The 17,366-nt window shown below is 43.9% G+C and overlaps 1 protein-coding gene across 3 annotated transcripts in view; it reads left to right on the forward strand.

The window, feature by feature from the left end:
• Window positions 1–4,553: 4,553 nt before the first annotated feature.
• The window catches only part of ap4e1 (adaptor related protein complex 4 subunit epsilon 1), a 41,429-nt gene continuing 28,616 nt past the window's right edge, over window positions 4,554–17,366 (forward strand). For all 3 annotated transcript variants that reach the window (XM_069911319.1, XM_069911320.1, XM_069911321.1), the window contains exons 1-5: window positions 4,554–4,782; window positions 6,963–7,034; window positions 7,535–7,658; window positions 8,961–9,034; window positions 15,289–15,410. In XM_069911319.1, coding sequence (XP_069767420.1) covers window positions 4,651–4,782; window positions 6,963–7,034; window positions 7,535–7,658; window positions 8,961–9,034; window positions 15,289–15,410 — 524 coding nt within the window. In that variant the 5' untranslated portion in view covers window positions 4,554–4,650. The remainder of the gene's footprint in view (window positions 4,783–6,962; window positions 7,035–7,534; window positions 7,659–8,960; window positions 9,035–15,288; window positions 15,411–17,366) is intronic.

Consider the following 17,366-nt stretch of genomic DNA (forward strand, 5'->3'; position numbering starts at 1 on the left):
CATAAAATATACTTGAATTTCCCGCACGTTCACCGGGGGCTGAAGATGCCATCTTCTTCATCATCAGCCCTTCCCATTTTGACCTGGCAAGACAGGTGTACCATTTTAGATGGGTCGCGGAGTGCTGCACAGTACCCCTCTTGGCGGATCGGAGAGAGTGAGTTTGGATGCCCGTCTTCGATTTTCTTTTACACAGAGCTCGAAGGTGGATAAAATCCTGCTGTAAATCTGAAATAGCCCCAGAAAACACTGACAGCACCTCATGACCAGGCGACGACTGCGGGAGAGGGAATGGTTTGGATTGAGGATCTTTATCAGCTTTGAAGGAGTGGACCAGGGCTTATGAAGAGGAGGGTCTCTTCAGAATGAAGAAAGAGGCTGGGAAATGGATGTATGGGGTGGTGGGAATTATGGAGGATGAGCTGACGAAGGGGCTGAAGATGAATACAGATTGTCAGAAAACATACATGTCATCACATCCAACCCTGAGATTCTTTTTCCCTGAAGGTGAGGCAGAATTACCACATATTGGTAGTGCAAAAAAAAACCCCTGTACATAATGTACACAATTAAAGAACTGACTGTGTAATAAGGAGAGGAAAAACAATCAATAGTGCAAAAGTAAGAGTCCTTAAATGAGTCCCCGATTGGTGCTATTGCTGAGGAGTCTGATGGGTGGAGGGGCTGCGGCTGGTCCTGAACCTGATGGGGTGAGCCTTGTGGCATCCATACCTCTTTCCTGATGGTAGCAGCATTCTATGTAGATGTTCTCAGTGGTGAGGAGGGTTTTGCCTGTGATGTCCTAGGTTATGGCCATGACTTTTTGCAGTGCTTTGTGCTCAGGGACAATGGCACCCCCCCCCCCCATTCCCGACCACGGTGCAGCCAGTCAACACACTTACCACCACACATCTGTAGAAATTTGCCAGGATTTCCGATGTCATACCAAACCGCTGCAAACTCCTGAGGAAAATGGCTCCATCTGACGGTAATCTTTCACTTGTCCTGGTGTACCCATCTCCCGCTGACCACTCCCTCTCTCTCATATTGCCCATCATTCTTCTCAGTCCTGAAACAGGGTTTCAGCCCAAAACATTGACTGTCTATTCCCCTCCATGGATGCTTGCATGGAGATACTGCAAACCCCTGAGGAAGTAGAGGTGCTGAGTACAGGAGAATAGGGTGGTGACAGGCATGGGACAAGAGCAGAGATGTAAGACATTAAAAGGATCTGGTCGGGGACCCTGACATCCTGATAGAATGGATGCCCCAGATAAGGGAAAAGGAAAGTATCTCAGAATGAGGGGAAATTTTAGTAAAAAAAAATTTCAGATTCTATAAGGGGAGCAGTTCAAGATAAACATTGGGTTGTTTCTAATAGTGGATGAGTCTTCAATAAGGCAATATAGTTATTGGGTAAGGAGGTAGTCATTTAAATTTGAGGTGTGTAGGCACTACTCTGGAGGACTATGAAGACGAGATCACGGAGTTAAAGAGGAGAAGAATTCCAGGAATCTAAGGACTATGGCGAACTGGTTCAGGAGTTCAGGCCTGGTGCAGATCACCTGTGGTTCCACCGAATGGCAGGCCAGGCTTGACGGGTTGAGTGGGGGAGGGGCCTGCTATTTTCTCGTGTTCTTTTGATCAGGTTCCCTTGTCCAGCATCCTATCACCAAAGTAGATAAAGTGAGGTTTCAGGAACTGCAAGAAAGGAGTGACGTTCTTACAGGTGACAGTGCTGGGAGGAAGTATTATTGAGGCAGTGGTGGGAATCTGTGGATTTGGAATGGATCTCTAACCTATCCCCTGAGACAGTGAGATCCAGAAAGAAACTGGCTGAGATGGGCCATTGGAAGATGATTAACAGGAAAAGTCCTGACCTTTTCAGGTTCTGTGTGAGTGCAGGAGGCAGCATTAATAATGTACTGCAAAAAATAGTTGAGGAAAGAGAGTGTGTGAGACTGAAAGAAAAACTGTTCCCTATATGCCCCCAAAATAACTCTCAGAACAATCTGGTGTGATGTGGAAGTATCGAGGCAGTGCCCACCACTGGTAAAGGTGAGGGATTTGGAAACAGACCAAGTGGCGGAGAACTGCCTCCAATGCAATTGGGAAGGGACTAGATTCGGGGACAATGGATGGAAAAGGATAGGAAGCAACAAGTTGACTGGATCAGGTCGAAACAATGGAGCTGCTCAGTTAGTCCTGCTTATGGATCGAGTGGATTTGAGGGACCAGGAGTCTGAAAGGGTGTAGAGAGAAGATCTCTTGAGGAAATGAGGTCAGTGCCTGGAAGATAATGTTTAACTTCCAAGAGAATAATCTCATAATTTCCAGTCCACCCATATAACTAAAATCCAACGTTTGTCAAATCAGTTTTGTAAATTCAAAACAGAAAGATCAGAAGGGTCTTTGAGCTGAAACAGTAGCTCTGTTTCTCTTTCACCAGATGTGGCCTGACCGCTGGAGTGATTTCACCCATTTTGATCAGGTTCCCTTGTCCAAATATTGGAATTTTGGATTTCCAGCATCTGCAGTTTTAGAAGTAAAGTAATTCATGATTATTTTAGTAAATCTTTTCTGCCACACTTCTAACATCTACATGTCATTCCTGATGTAAGGCAGTCAAACCTGGACACCATAATACACATGTGGCTGAATTAATGTTTCATAAAGATTCCTCACAACTTTGTTCTCGTGCTCTGCATTTCCATTGATAAATTCCAACATCCTAACAGCTTTTTTAGACCACATTCTTAATCTGCCACTTTCATCAAATAACAGCTCATTCAATGCTGGGTGTCCCCAGCACATTCGTCTATTGCTCTGGTATCGCTTTGTCCTCACATTTCTACAGAGGTGTGGTGGAAAATGTGCTGACTGGCAGCATCATGGTCTGGTATGGAGACCCCAATGCCCCTTGAGCATAAAGCCCTGCTAAAGGTAATGGACACAGCCCAGGACGTCACAGGTAAAACCCTCCCCACCATCGAGAACATCTACAGGGAGCAGTTGTTTTTATTTTGTTAGCGGGGGGGGGGGGGGGGGGGGGTGAGATTTAGGGAATCATATGAGTTCCTATAATTTTAAAATATTATTTATATGATGTAAGTAATAATGTTCTATATGAGTCTTGGAAAAATTAAAATAAAATATTTTAAAAAGCATCTACAGTACAGGGAATGCTGCTGTCAAAGCAGCAGCAATCATCATGGATCCACATCACCCAGCACACGCTCTGTTCTTGCTGCTACCATCAGGAAAGAGGTATAGGTGCTACAAGACTCACTACACAAGGTTCAGGAACAGCTGCTATCCCTGCAGCTGCTACCCCTCCACAATAAATATTGCGAAAGACTCCACACATCCCACATGTAAACTGTTCCCCTTCTGCCATCAGGAAGGAGGTACCATAGCACTCCGGCCCTTATGCTCTGAGTGGGAAACAGCTTTATCCTCCCAAGGCATCAGTCTCCTGAACTCTCAGTACAGATGTAAGGTGGACTTTCAGTGCATCCTTCTTAGACCCTTAGCATTTTAATGTGTTAACTGCTTTGCTAACTTTCATCTCTGTAAATATGATCCGTGGTGCTGGAGAAACACTGTTTCATCTTTACCGTGTGTTGGGCACTACCAGTTGCCCCAATAATCACAAGGATAAAGACTGAGGGGAACGATAGGCTTTATTGTACATAAGACTTGAGCTGGCCCAGATCCAAGCTAGGGAAGTGCAGGGAAGGGAGAGGTGGCTCAACCTTTGTGGCCTTGGCAACAGGGGAGGAGACCAGGGGAGAGTGTCATCAGCGGGCAGGCCAGCCCGTGCCTTTACCGGCCAATCACTATATACAATCCAAACCATTACACTGTGTGAACATGATATGAATGATAAATAAAGTTGACGACTATCAGACTCCTCAACAACAAATCCAATGAGGCACTCATTTAAGGATTCTTACTTTTGCACGTTATTGTTTTTTTCCCTCTCTGTGTTGCACAGTCAGTTTGTTTGCATTTCTTTATTTGTTTACATGTGTACATTGTGTACAAATTTTTTTTGGACATAAGTGGTAATTCTGCCTCGCCCACAGGAAAAAGGTTGTATGTGATGTAATGCATGAACTGCGACAATAAATTTGTGCTTAGTTCAGAGTATTAGGTAACCTTGTAACTTGCTTTACCAAGCACATCCAGCCAATATTTGATATCCCCCAGTGGAGCCTGGGTCCGTGCGCCCCCTGACGGAGACTGGGTCTAAGCGCCACCTGTCGGAGACTGGGTCCGTGCGCCCCCTGACGGAGACTGGGTCTAAGCGCCACCTGTCGGAGCCTGGGTCCGTGCGCCCCCTGACGGAGACTGGGTCTAAGCGCCACCTGTCGGAGACTGGGTCCGTGCGCCCCCTGACGGAGACTGGGTCTATGCGCCTCCTGTCGGAGACTGGGTCCATGCGCCCCCTGTCGGAGACTGGGTCCATGCGCCCCCTGTCGGAGACTGGGTTCAGGCGCCCCCTGGTGGAGACCCGTCTCCCGAGTGCCGCTGTCAACGTTTAGGGTCAATAAAGTTTTCCATTCAACCCGGATGCGGCGTCACCAAGATGGCGTAACCCAGAGCTGAGGGGTCGCCGTGGGGAGAGGGACGGCTTGTGTCGGAGAGATGAGCGACGTCGTGGAGAAGACGCTGTCGGCGCTGCCGGGCCTCTTGTCGCTGGAGCCCGGCTCCAAACTCTCGGCCACGGCCAAGCTCGGGGCCTTCATCCGCGGCCTCAACGACCTGGCGTCCCGGCAGGTGGGTGATGGGAGCCTGGGCCGGAACGGACAGGTCCCCCTCCCCTCCCCTCCTACCCCCCTCCTACCCCCCCTCCCCCTCCCCTCCTACCCCCCTCCCCCTCCCCTCCTACCCCCCTCCCCTCCTACCCCCCTCCCCTCCTACCCCCCTCCCCTCCTACCCCCCCTCCCCCCTCCCCTCCCCCCTCCCCTCCCCCCTCCCCTCCCCCCTCCCCTCCCCCCTCCCCTCCCCCCTCCCCTCCCCCCTCCCCCCTCCCCTCCCCCCTCCCTCCCCTCCCCTCCCCCCCTCCCCTCCCCTCCCCCCTCCCCTCCCCCCCTCCTCCCCCCCTCCCCTCCCCCCCCCCCCCCCCTCCCCCCCTCCCCCCTCCCCCCCCCCCCCCCCCTCCCCCCTCCCCCTCCCCCTCCCCCCCTCCCCCTCCCCCCTCCCCCTCCCCCCTCCCCCCTCCCCCCTCCCCCCTCCCCCTCCCCCTTCCCCTCCCCCCCTTCCCCTCCCCCCCTCCCCTCCCCTCCCCCCTCCCCTCCCCCCTCCCCTCCCCTCCCCCCTCCCCTCCCCCTCCCCTCCCCCCTCCCCCCTCCCCTCCCCTCCCCTCCCCCTCCCTCCCCCCTCCCCCCTCCCCCTCCCCCCTTCCCCTCCTCCCCTCCTTTGGGGCAAATCATTTTTACACAGAGTGTGCTGGGAACCTGCTACAGCTTGCCAGGAAGCGGATGCAATAGTACGATTTAAGAGGCTTCTAGATAGATGCACGTATATGATGGAGATAGAGGGATATCTAACATGTGCAAGCAGCAGTGTTGGATTGACTGGGACATCACGTTTGGCACGGACACATGGGATGAAGGGCCTTTCCTATTCTATGTTCTAAGCCCCAAGGTAAGGTGGTTCCATTCTTGACAACTGTTCAAGTTCAAATTCAAGTTTATTTACTATCCAACCTAGCGAAATGGCGTTCTCCGGTCCCTGGCGCAGAATGGTGCAAAATGCACATACAGACAACATGCATACAGATAAACAATACATATACACAGTACTATACAGCGCTGTTACAGGTCAATTCGGCCCTTATGAGTTTGTTCTGCCCAATTTGGAACCCCCCCGCACCCCCTGGGTGGAAACCAGAGCTCCCAGAGAAAACACACATGTTATGGGGAGAACTCCTTACAGTGTGTGATTTGAACCCAGCCGTGGTCCTGATTGCTGGTGCTATAAAGGCGGTGCACTAACCGCTTCGCCAACCATTCTGTCCATAAATAAATATTAAATAATAGAGTCACAGAGAGTTGTTTTAGCAGTCATTCATAACCTGAACTGTTTGTGTGTTGGAAATGGACAAAAGCCAGTGTGTGGAAGTGGGTCACAAGAACCACAGTGAGAGGAGAGTGAGCAGAAGCAGGAAGAGTGGCTACTGCATTTCTGTCTGGCTCAGTGAGCGAATGGCTCTGCCCTCTCCCAGCTCTGCTCGCCTTGATCTCTGGGATGAGGTGGTGGAGTGAAAGGTGTGTGGAAATGGTCCAAAGATGCCTGCGGCTCCACATGAGCTGGCAAATTTACCTGGTGATTTCCCAAACGCCTCTCCGTATCTACGGGGTGTCCACAAGTCAGGTGTTTGCAACTCAAGGAGGACATTTAGCCTGTTGTTCTTGAGGTGCTGAGATCTGATGTTTGTTTCAAATATTGGTTATTATTTGCACAAGGAATACTTTTTCAACCTTTGTCCGACATTGATTTTTTTCAATGTGTCCTGATGTCAGGCTAGTTTAATATTCTGGATTTATTTCTGCCCACCATGCCACTTGAGGTAATTTGAATGATTTGAGGATTTCTGGCTTAGTGTTCAGATTATTCATTCAACAGTGCTCTACTTCAGTATCTTTTCCAAGTTCAAGCTAAGTCAAGTTTATTGTCCTCCAATTGCACCGAGTACAACCCGACAAAACGGCGTTCTCAAGTCCTCAGTACAAAACACGCAGTTACACAACCAGATATAACGCCAATACAATCAAAAAAATACATATGCAGATCAAAAAATAATTTTTATCTACAAATAAACATTGTTTCATGAATGAGAGTCTCTGATGGTTAGTGTGAGCCGTTCCTTTGGTCGTTCACATTCTCACTGCCTGTGGGAAGTTGTACACAAGTCAGAATTGCCATTTCCTAAATTTTTAGTACTTTGGTTTCAGGATGAGGAGAAACTGATAAAGAAGGAATTGGCTGCATTAAAAGAACAGGTCTCTGCCCCTACCACATCACCGGTAAGAACTCTGAATTTCTTTCCATTAAAGTTTTGTAATTGTTGCTTGGTGATTTAATTGTGCACACGTTTTATGGTGGCACTTTAGATGCTCGACTCCTCTCTTGTCCCCGTGACTGAGTGTTGTTGATGGTGCTTTTGATCTGTGCAAAGTTAATTGAGTTGTTTGCATCCTGGATGATTCTTCAGGCAGAGTTTTTTGGTGGCAGCTTTCTCCTCTCCGAGCACACGTGAACAATTGATTCACGGGAGCTCACCTTGCCTTTGACCAGTTGCGTGGGACTAAACCACCTCTGGTCCATGTGGTATCAGGCAGCAGTCTGAAAGAATGAGGCTTGAGGAGGACTATTCCAAACCATTATATTTACCGATTAGTTTTTAAATTGAGAAACGGGCTAAAGCCAGTAACTACAGGATTGAACCAATGATGGAACTTTCAAGTACCGTAGTTATTGGTTTGAGCCAGTTATTCTTTAAAGCTTTGTTGTCTTGCTGTTACAGAAGCAAATGCGGGAGTGTTTGGTGCGTCTGATCTACTGTGAAATGCTGGGGTATGAAGCCTCCTTTGGATATATTCACGCTATCAAGTTGGCTCAGCAGGGTAGTCTGATGGAAAAAAGAGTGGGTATGTTCTGTTTTTTTAAAAACATTTATTAAATATGCTGCATTTTAAATGTAAATTCTAATCTGTGGTCCAGGAGTTTTTGGGTAATACTGAACTTTAGAGTATTTGCAATTCCTTTTACTGGTTATTTGCTGCTAATCTATTTCTTGGTAAATATTCTAAAATTGACCACAAGTTTTGTTCAAGATTCTTTTATTGTCATGTAATAAAACAAAGTGTGATACTACATGAAATTTCTTTGCCTTACGTTAGACTAAATGAGTCACTATCAACAAAAATTGCCCAGTGCCCCTTAAAGCCAAAGAAAGAGAAGCAAGAGTCCCCCCAGAGTTAGAGTATCCATGGCTTTTCCTCCGGCTCTCCCACAGCCTTCAGCAACCCAAGCTCCAGATGCACATGTCTGACATGATCAGGATGCCGCCATCACCCTCTTGCATTCCCAGTTCCAATACCTGGTAACCTTTCAGACAGTCTGCAGATTGATGCGTGTCCTTTGACCGCAGTCGGCAGCAGCCTGCATCCCACGTATGTACCTCGCCTTGAGTCGCCAACAGCGAGGGCCTTTTGGCCCTCCTGGGGGCCATAGCACATTTGGGTAAAAGTTGCATAACTATTTTTTGTAGACGGTGTGGAAGAAACCAAAACTTCTTCATGGAATCAGAATTTATTGACATGATTATGTGATGAAATTTGTGGTTCTGCAGCAGTTTTTCCAGATGCAAATATTGCTATAAACTGCATTTAAAAAAAATAATAAATTAATGCGAAAGAGGAAGTCTGATGGCGGAGAGGAAGAAGCTGTTTTTGTCCCGTTGGGTGTTTGTCTTCAAGCTCCTGTACGTCCTTCCTGAAGGTGACAGTGAGAGGAGGGCATGGCTGATGTAGTAAGGGTCCTTGATGATAGAAGCTGCTTTCTTAAAGTTACCATGTCGATGTCCTCAATGGAGTGAAGACTGATGCCCGTGATGGCGCTGGCTGAGTTCACAATTCTCTGTGCCTTGGCACATCCATACCAGACAGTGAAGGCCTATAATTTTGAGCAGAGACCTATGGGGGCCATAGCCAAAATAAAGGATGACAATGGCTGATCTAGGCCGTGTACTCAGATCTTCAGCTCGTGTGACTAGATAGGACGCAATTGTGCCAGGTTGTTAGCCAGGATGTGGCTGAATGTGGCTGTCGATTAACTTTGCCAAAAAAGTAGGATTTTGGCAAGATACCTGCATGGTCATTCTAAAATTCTGCAGTGTGTATTTGGGAGCAAATTATACTGATGTGGTTTACTTTTTTATTCGTCAATAGGTTACTTGGCTGTTTCTCTCTTTCTCAATGAGAGCCATGAGCTGCTACTACTTCTTGTGAACACTGTCCTGAAGGTAAGAAGTAATAGAATTAATTAAACCTGACTCTTAATCTGTGAACTCGTGGAAGTTGTTATGTGAGACATACCCACACTGTTTGTGCCAATTAGTTCTTCCGCAACACTACCTTCAAGAGAAAGATGAATTAGCAACTTTCATACTGCAGGGCCGTGTAGAGTGAACATATTCTGTTTTGTTGCACATAACCCTATTGGTCTTTCCTCTTTTTATAACATTCTTTTAATTGAAAATCCAAAATCATCGTCAGTAAATTGCACTCTGCCATTTCTAAGGTTAGTTCAATTGTGGCTCAATTCTCATGTTTGGGTGACTCTCCACAACTGCCTCTGACATTACTTCTTCAAAGTTCGTAAAATTCACTGAGGACCCCAACCACCCTGAACACAACATCTCTTAGCTGTTCCTGACGGGAAAGAATATTAGAGCCAGCACCACTAGGCTGAAAAAAACCCAGCTTCTTCCCACAGGCAGTGAGAATGCTGAACGACCAAAGGAACTGCTTGCACTAACCATCTGAGACTCTCGTATTCACGAAACAATATTTATTTATTGGTATATATAAATGCTTGTCTTGCATATGTGTTGTTTGTCTGTATGTGTGTTGTATCTGGTTGTGTGTCTGCATGTTTTGCACTAAGGACCAGAGAATGCTGTTTTGTCAGGTTGTACTTGTGTAATTAGATTATAATAAACTTGAAGTTATAGTGTAAGATTGAACTTGTGATGTCTTGTGACTTCCTAGAGTGTACGTTTTGTATCATATACTCATTTGTAGGACAAAAATTCAAGCTGAAATGCAGACCATTAACAGGACTGTCACTTCTCTTCTTCATGTTCCAAGCCTTTCCTTCAGATTTTCCATTCCAATTTCCCCATTTTGTTGCATCTCACTCTTGCCATGCATGTGAACATCTGGGCTATGGAGTGCCTCAACCATAGCTTTATTTACTTAGTCTGGATACCAACGAGATGACCTAGTAGAGTAAGTTTTGGGATTGGGGTTCATTCTCACCGAAGATGGGCAAATAAAAATGTGCGGATGCATTAACGCATCCATGAATGTGCCCCCTCCAAGAGCGGTCAAATTTAAATTCCTCCTTAAAAACATAAAATGCTGGAAAAGCTCAGGTCAGGTTGTATGTGTGAGAAGATTGAAGATCTTTCAAGTCAGATGTGTCAATGGGAAGAAAAACAGTTAATACTTCAGTTGTCAGTCCAAAGACCTTGATTTGCTGAGTATTTCTAGCATATTTGTTTTTATTTTAGATTTCCATTATCTGCAGTTTTTAAATTAAAAAAAATATTGCTAGCTCCCTTTAGACCATTGCAAATATAGATTCTTTGGTGACTGGTCAAAGTGTTATACTTTTGAGTTGGAGCATGTTTGTTCTAAGTCTGGAATTGGATATCAAATTTCAGGCATGTAATTATTTTTGAAAGCTTGAGTTGAGAAAGATTTGTAGATCTATGTAAATATTATGAATTCACTGTTATACAATTGATCCCTCTCTAAATCAGTCTAGGTTCCATCCACCTGAAATGTGACTTTCAAATGAGTCATCTCCAAGGAAAATGCTAAGAACATCATCAACCAATACACAAAGCATTTTAAATATTGCATTGTCCTTAACTCTTTCAGTTGCGTACAGAAATCAATCTGCTTTGCAGCTGTTTTCAGATGGTGTGCAAGCTGCATTCTTGAACTACTGGGTCCACGACAGACTCATTTTCATTGTAAAGTGGTGTCAAACAATGTTATGACATCATCACCCCAGCACTTTTCTCAGTATTGTTCACCATATTATTTCATTATTCCAACAAGCTGTTCACTGGAGTGAAGCTAGTCTGCAGAGAAAATGGAACTACCTTTACTGGCACCATTTCAGAACTAAATTTGCCCTAATTTCACCCCCCCAAGCTGTAGTTCTTAGACAAAGCAAAAAGCACAGCAGGCCAGGCGGCATCCATGGAGAAAAATGGACAGTCAACATTTTGGGCTGAAACCCTGCTTCAGGACTAAGAGAAATGATGGGCAATGTACGAGGGAGGGAGTAGTCAGTGGGAGACGGGTGGACCAGAGGATGAAGGATTGCAGGCAGATGGAACCAACTTGCTTAAGAGTTTGTGGCGGTTCAGCATGATATCAGAAATCCTGGCAAATTTCTGCAGATATGCGATGAAAGTGAGTTGACTGACTGCATCACAGTCTGGTACGAGGACACCAGTACCCTTGAGCAGAAAGCTCTGCAAAAGGTAGTGGACGCAGCCCAGGATATCACAGGCGAAACCCTCCCCACCAACAAGCACATCTACAGGGGATGCTGCCATTGGAGAGTAGCAGCAATCAAGGATCCACGCCACCTAGCACACGCTCTGTTTTCACTGCTACCATCAGGAAAGGGGTATAGGTGCCACAAGACTCGCGCCACCAGATTCAGGAACAGCTGCTACCCCTCCACCATTCAACTTCAAGAACAAACTCCAGCAGGGACTCAATTAAGGACTCTTACTTTTGCACTTTATTGATTTTTTTCTGTATTGCACCGTCAATTTGTTTACATTTTTTATTTGTTTAACATGTATACATTGAGTGCAGTTTTTTTTGCACTACCAGTAAGTGGTAATTCTGTCTCACCTGCAGAAAAAAAGGATCTCAGGGTTGTATGTGATATCATGTATGTACTGTGACAATAAATCTGAAATGTGAATTAGGCTGGGAGACAGTGAAGAGCTCAAATTTAATTTATAAAATTTAACCTAGTCCAAATTTCTCCAGTACTTTAAATAAAAAGTCCCAATCCAATCAATCAAAGGCCTTTTCTGCATCCAAAGCAACTGTCACAAATGAATTAAGCTAAGGAGTCTTGTTACCTTGTCTACTGATTGTCTTTTCTTCATAAATCCTGTTTGGTCCTTATTTATCAATTTAGACAAAAATTTAGTCAATCTATTTGAAAAGCCTTAGATAATATTTTATAATGAGCATTTAACAAAGAGATTGGTCTATATGATGACAGTTTCAATGGGTTCCCATCACAGTTATTATTGCTGTTGAAAAAGATTCCGGCAAAGTATGGGATCCCACTGCTTGATTCAATACCTCTATAAAGAGAGTCATTAACAGGTCTTTAAATTCTTTGTAAAATTCTGGTGGAAATCCATCTTTGTCAGGGGATCTATTAACATGTAATAAGTTCAATGCCTCCTTTATTTCCAATTGTGTAAAGGGTGCATTTAATGCATTCTGCTCAGTCAAGTCTAAATTTGGCAAGGCTAATTGTGACAAATAGTCATCTAATTTATTAACATCTTTGTGTGATTCCAATTTAACATAAAATTATTTAAAAGCCTCATTAATTTCTAATTGTTTATAGGAGACCCTATTTGTAAAAATCTCCAGCTAACTTTGAGATGCAAATTACATGTTTCAAATGCCAAAAGGTAGATTCAAATAACACTCAGTTCCAAGTTGGTTCAAAGCAAAGGGGTTATCAGGTGGCTGGAGGAAAAGATTCAAAATCATTCTCAAAAGCTTCTTGAGAGAGTTTAAAATCCCACCAAACCACAGGAATGCTTAGCTCTGTGAACATTTAAACCTGAGAAGGTGCATTTGAGCTATGATATGACTGACGAGTTCATTCTTTTGAAGTGGAATGAGTACCCCATCTGTGGTGGAGTCTTCAGATCCCTCCTTGTCCTCCTCAGTCACGTCAGGACGCAGAGGATGGGAGTGGAAGAAAGTTGTCCTCGATCACCAGAGATGGCCTTAGAAGAAGAGTTGGTTGAATCGGTGTGTGAGTGAGGTAGCAATTATTTGGATGACCTCAAGCGTGTGAGGTTCGAGGAAGGGAGACTGCTCAGGAGTGCATTGGAATCTTTGGCTTGGCTTCGCGGACGAAGATTTATGGAGGGGGTAAATGTCCACGTCAGCTGCAGGCTCGTTTGTGGCTGACAAGTCCGATGCGGGACAGGCAGACACGGTTGCAGCGGAAAATTGGTTGGTTGGGGTTGGGTGTTGGGTTTTTCCTCCTTTGCCTTTTGTCAGTGAGGTGGGCTCTGCGGTCTTCTTCAAAGGAGGTTGCTGCCCGCCAAACTGTGAGGCGCCAAGATGCACGGTTTGAGGCGATATCAGCCCACTGGCGGTGGTCAATGTGGCAGGCACCAAGAGATTTCTTTAGGCAGTCCTTGTACCTCTTCTTTGGTGCACCTCTGACACGGTGGCCAGTGGAGAGCTCGCCACATAACATGATCTTGGGAAGGCGATGGCCCTCCATTCTAGAGACGTGACCCACCCAGCGCAGCTGGATCTTCAGCAGCGTGGACTCGATGCTCTCAAGGTAAAAGCATTCAGGAAGGTTTCAGCAGGCAGATCAGCTGATGGCTTCATGAAGAAAGAATAGCAGCCTCAGTAATGACCAACAACAGCCAATGAGTTAATTGGGAAACTTTAAGTATGGTTCTTAACTTTCATTTCCTAAGTGTATTTTGAATAATTATTGAATAGATTATATGTGAGATACTTTTACAAAAGTGATTTCAGATAAATTACTTGCGTGCAGAATGAATTATTTATCAGTGAAAGTATGTTATTTTTCAAGTTGATGTACATGTTAGAGGAAAGGTAGTTTGAAATGTTATAAATCTATTTATCGACATTTAACGCTGGTTTATTTTAGGTTTAGAATATTCATGCAGGAATGAATAGTGCACTTTATAAGTCAGTGCAATGAATGCTTTATTTTTCAACAATTCTTGCTGTTGTTTCTCTTTCATGTTACCCAAGTGACATTTTGATTCATCCATATCCTGCCAAGATCTGGTTTAACGCTCTTCTCATTTGTAATTTTAGTTCCCCCCTGCACCCCCTCCACAGCCCCTCCCTTCTCATTTGGACTGACAACAGTTGCTACGATGAGACGTTTGTGCACTGCTTGCGAAGCTTCCCCCCCCCCCCCCCCCCCCCCATGTTAATAGCACTGCAAGGGCAAAGTTTTAACAGTCTTCAGAAGTGGATTGTATGGGTGTAAAAATAGATAGGAAGAATAATCAAGACCGTTCTTTAATACATTTTCCGCAATATGTTTTTTAATATAAATGATAGTTAAATACTTGTTTCTGGAGTTGGCCTGATGAAGGAGTTTCTCTGCAGTCTGGGTTGTGGAGTGAGACTTCGATTTTTTTTTTTTTTTTTTTTAAATTTCATTTCATGCATTTTTTTTACATAATTTATTTCAAATGCTTAATACCACAGAAGTATTGGTTTGGTAGTGAATTTTGAAGGCTAAAATAGAATTGGTGTCTATTGGTGTCATCTTTCCCTTGATACTTTATCATTTTATACGATTAATCCTTTGGACTCTGCCCCTGTTTTGAGGACTACTAAGCTCATAGCTCCTGGTTTTCCAAGACTGCTTTTATACCCAAACACAAGCTGGGTTCGTACTGGTGTTCCTACTGTCAGGATCCGTGGACCAAGTCTAGAGTATATATTATGAAAGGTTAAAAATGGCCAGAATCCAAAGGGTTCCATGAGCAACTGAGATCATGAAGTATACCCAAAATGATAAATAGCTGCCAAGGGGCTCTGGAAAGGGAATTTTCATGTTGGAAATGACCCATGCCTGAAAAATTTATTTTCTTCTTAGAGATGAGCGATAAATAAAACACTTCACATACGTTGCAATTAGTTAAATAGTTGAGAAGATGTATAATTTGTAGAGTAAACCCTGTTATTTGAAATTCAAGTAACCAGGAAAAATTTGCTGAAAATAAATAGATTAAAAAAAACTGAAGTTTAAAATTGGCGCGCTTCTCCTTTAGTTCACCAATCATGTAACACACAATCTCAAGACACCGGAAAATTCACTATATCTGGCATCTATCAATCTCCATAAGTGCCGAATGCTAGGGGTCTTTACTGCATTTGAATCTCAGGCTCTAATACAATTGTATTAATTCTGGACAATCTCCATAAGTGCCGAATACTAGGGGTCTTTACTGTATCTGAATCTCAGGCTCTAATACAATTGTATTAATTCTGGACAATATTTCTGGACAATCGCCATAAGTGCCGAATACTAGGGGTCTTTACTGTATCTGAATCTCAGGCTCTGATACAATTGTATTAATTCTGGACAATATTTCTGGACAATCTCCATAAGTGCCGAATACTAGGGGTCTTTACTGTATTTGAATCTCAGGCTCTAATACAATTGTATTAATTTTGGACAATATTTTTCTGATTGCAGGATCTACAGAGCACCAACCTCCTCGAGGTTTGTATGGCTTTGACTGTTGGCAGTCAGCTTTTTCCCCCAGATATGATCCCTGCAGTGCTTCCTTTGGTTGAAGAGAAACTTCAACATTCCAAGTAAGAGATCAGAATGGAAGGTGGGCAGCACCCTGAATGTAAATTTTAAAGCCCTTGTTTCACAGATAGAATCTTGTCGGCATATATAATACATCAGGGTATTTTTCTGGATGCACTAAAATTTTCACTGTGAAACAGAGAAGATTCCCACTCTCTGTAGGAAAAATGATGAATTGAATTAAAAAAAATATCATAATGTTGACAAGCAGGATTAAAGAGAACGTCAAAGCCTTTTGTTAGCAGCAATAATGTAGCGAGGGAAAGAGTAGGATCAAAAGGGAAATGTGGAGCCAGAGGATACAAGGGAGATCCTATATTAAATACTTTTCATCAGTATTCACAAGGGAGAAGAATGTGGAAGGTGGAATGTTAGGGGTATGGTGATATTCTGGAATGCGTGTTATGATGCAGTTTATGTAGAAATCCCCAGTGCTGAGGGGATCTATCTCAGGATGCTACTGAAAGGAAGAGCGGAGGTTGCTGAGACTCAACTAGATTAGATTTTTACGTCTTCAAAAGCCTTGGGTGAGGTCTGAGAAGACTGGAGGATAGCTAATGTTGTGTCTTTATTCAAGAAGGACAGTATGGTTCAGCAAAGAAACCAGAGACTGATGAGCTTTGCATCAGTAATGAGGAAATTAGGGGAAAGAAATTGTAAGGTGAAAAATTTGTTTTAACATGGAGAGCAGGGATTGATTGGTTTTGTTTAGGGTAATCTTGTCTCAATCTTTGGCGCACGGTTAGCATAGCGGTTAGGGTAACGCTAGTAAAGTGCCATCGAGCTAGGTTTGAATTCGGCACTGTCTGCAAGGGATGTGTATGTTCTCCCTGTGTCTGCATGGGTTTCCTCCAGATGCTCCAGTTTCTTCCCACCCTTCAAAAACATATGGGGATTGTAGATTAATTGGTGTGTTTGGTGGTTGAGCCGGAAGGGCCTGTAACCATGCTGTATGCCTTCCTTTAAAGTTTTTTGTGAAGATACCTAAGAAAATTGATGATGATCGGGCAGTAAGCATGGCTTACTTGATGGATTTAGCAAGATTTCTGACCAATTCCTGCACGGTAGATTGATACAGAAGGTTTGAGCACGTGGGATCCATGCGATGTTGGCAAAATTTGGTGAGGTTTGAGTATTTTTTCTGACTGGAAGCCTGTAACCAGTGGATTACCACAAGGATCATTGCTACAACCTTTGCTGTCTGTTATATTTTTAAATGACTTGGATGAGAATGGAGGTGGACTGATTTGTAAGTTTGCTGATAACATTAAAATTGATGGAGTAGTAAAGAAAGTTGCAAAGAATAGAAGGGGACGTAGATTAGTTGGAAAGTTGGAGAAGCAGTGTCAGATGTAATTTAATTTGGACAAGTACAAGGTAATTATAGTTTGGATGTCAAATTCGAAATAGGGCAGGGGTAAGTTTTTTTTTTACTTTGTGGGTGGCTGGATTGCATTTCCAGGGGCGTTGGTGGAGGCTGCAACATTAGATGGATTTAATCTTGGGCACATGGATGATAGAAAAATAAAGGGTTGTGAAGTATGGAGGGTTTAGTTTTTGTTGGCACGTCATTGTGGGCTGAAGGGCCAGTACGGTGTTGTAATGTTCTAAGAGTACATGCAGGATGATAAAACAGAGATTGCAGATGGGGAATTGGAGTCTGATTTTTTTTTTTTAAAAGACTAATTTTACTAAATTATTCAATAATAAATGTTATTGCTGACATACCAGCATAAAAATAATGCCTAGTTTTAGGTAACAATTGTGACCATTTTGAGAATTTGTACATGTAAATACAAGTTTTTTTTTCCTTCATAATTCTAAATTGCATGGACAGATAAATTCTTGGTTGGACGCGGAAAGCAGTTATGGTTTGAGAGTGAACCCTTAGGGAAGCTTGCAGAGTTTGAGAGGTTTGTTATTTTTGTGAAATCGTCTGCAGTAGAAAACGTTGGCGT

Source organism: Narcine bancroftii, chromosome 14 (genome assembly GCF_036971445.1).
Source record: "Narcine bancroftii isolate sNarBan1 chromosome 14, sNarBan1.hap1, whole genome shotgun sequence".
Classification (NCBI taxonomy): Eukaryota; Metazoa; Chordata; class Chondrichthyes; order Torpediniformes; family Narcinidae; genus Narcine; species Narcine bancroftii.